Source organism: Tetrahymena thermophila (genome assembly GCF_000189635.1).
Source record: "Tetrahymena thermophila SB210 genomic scaffold scf_8254495, whole genome shotgun sequence".
NCBI lineage: Eukaryota > Ciliophora > Oligohymenophorea > Hymenostomatida > Tetrahymenidae > Tetrahymena > Tetrahymena thermophila.
This window is the reverse complement of record NW_002476270.1, coordinates 426,948-427,658: the sequence shown is the minus strand read 5'-3', so window position 1 is coordinate 427,658 and position 711 is coordinate 426,948. Positions and strand designations below refer to the sequence as shown.

Here is a 711-nt window from a genome sequence, read left to right as displayed (position 1 = left end):
CAACCCCAACCCCAATTAGATTTGAATTATTTATTGCTTACTTTAAAAGTGTAAAAGGGATTTATCTAATTATAAAATAATTAAAATTTTTAAGTGTATTGAATAAATTGATTGATTAGTAATAATTAATATCTTTTGCAAAAAAAATAGAAATTTCTTAGATATAAAAAATAATAAATAGGATTGCATAAAATAGTTTAAATGACATATAGAAGGGTCAAATTTGATTGAAATACTTAAATGAATATACAATAAAAAATGTTAGTTATAAAACAAGAAAGATTATGATAAGTAGACTGTTTTTAATATTAAATAGAATCAATAATTATATTTTTCTCTCTTTCTTTCAGATAATCTTCTGATTTTTTTTCTACGTTATTTACGCTTTTCTCTTTTTACTTTAGCTCTCTTTCTTTAATGGGTATTAACATTCAAAATAGCTTCATCGATTTCTAATCTTTTAGGACCTTCCAAGGAAGATGAGATAGATTACAAGTTAAAGCTTTTCATTATGATATTGCTCAAGTAATTAGCTTAAATATTTGAATTCATTTATTAGAAAAATTTAAATCCATTCAATTAAGTTATCTTGAAAGCATTTTGAGTACCATCTAATAATCTAAAGAGGGTATTAAATCCACTTTTTTACTAAATAAATGGTCTCCCTAATTAACTTAGCAGGATCTTTGAAATCCCTAAATTAACACTCAT

General features: G+C 23.1%; 1 protein-coding gene across 1 annotated transcript; it reads right to left on the bottom strand. All coding sequences in view use genetic code 6, as the record gives it.

Moving 5' to 3' along the window:
- Positions 1 to 318: 318 nt before the first annotated feature.
- Positions 319 to 711, bottom strand: TTHERM_00566960 (hypothetical protein; the record flags this gene model as incomplete). Its single annotated transcript, XM_001022097.3, has 1 exon — positions 319 to 711. The coding sequence occupies one exon, from the start codon at positions 709 to 711 to the stop codon at positions 319 to 321; it is 393 nt and encodes a 130-aa protein (XP_001022097.1).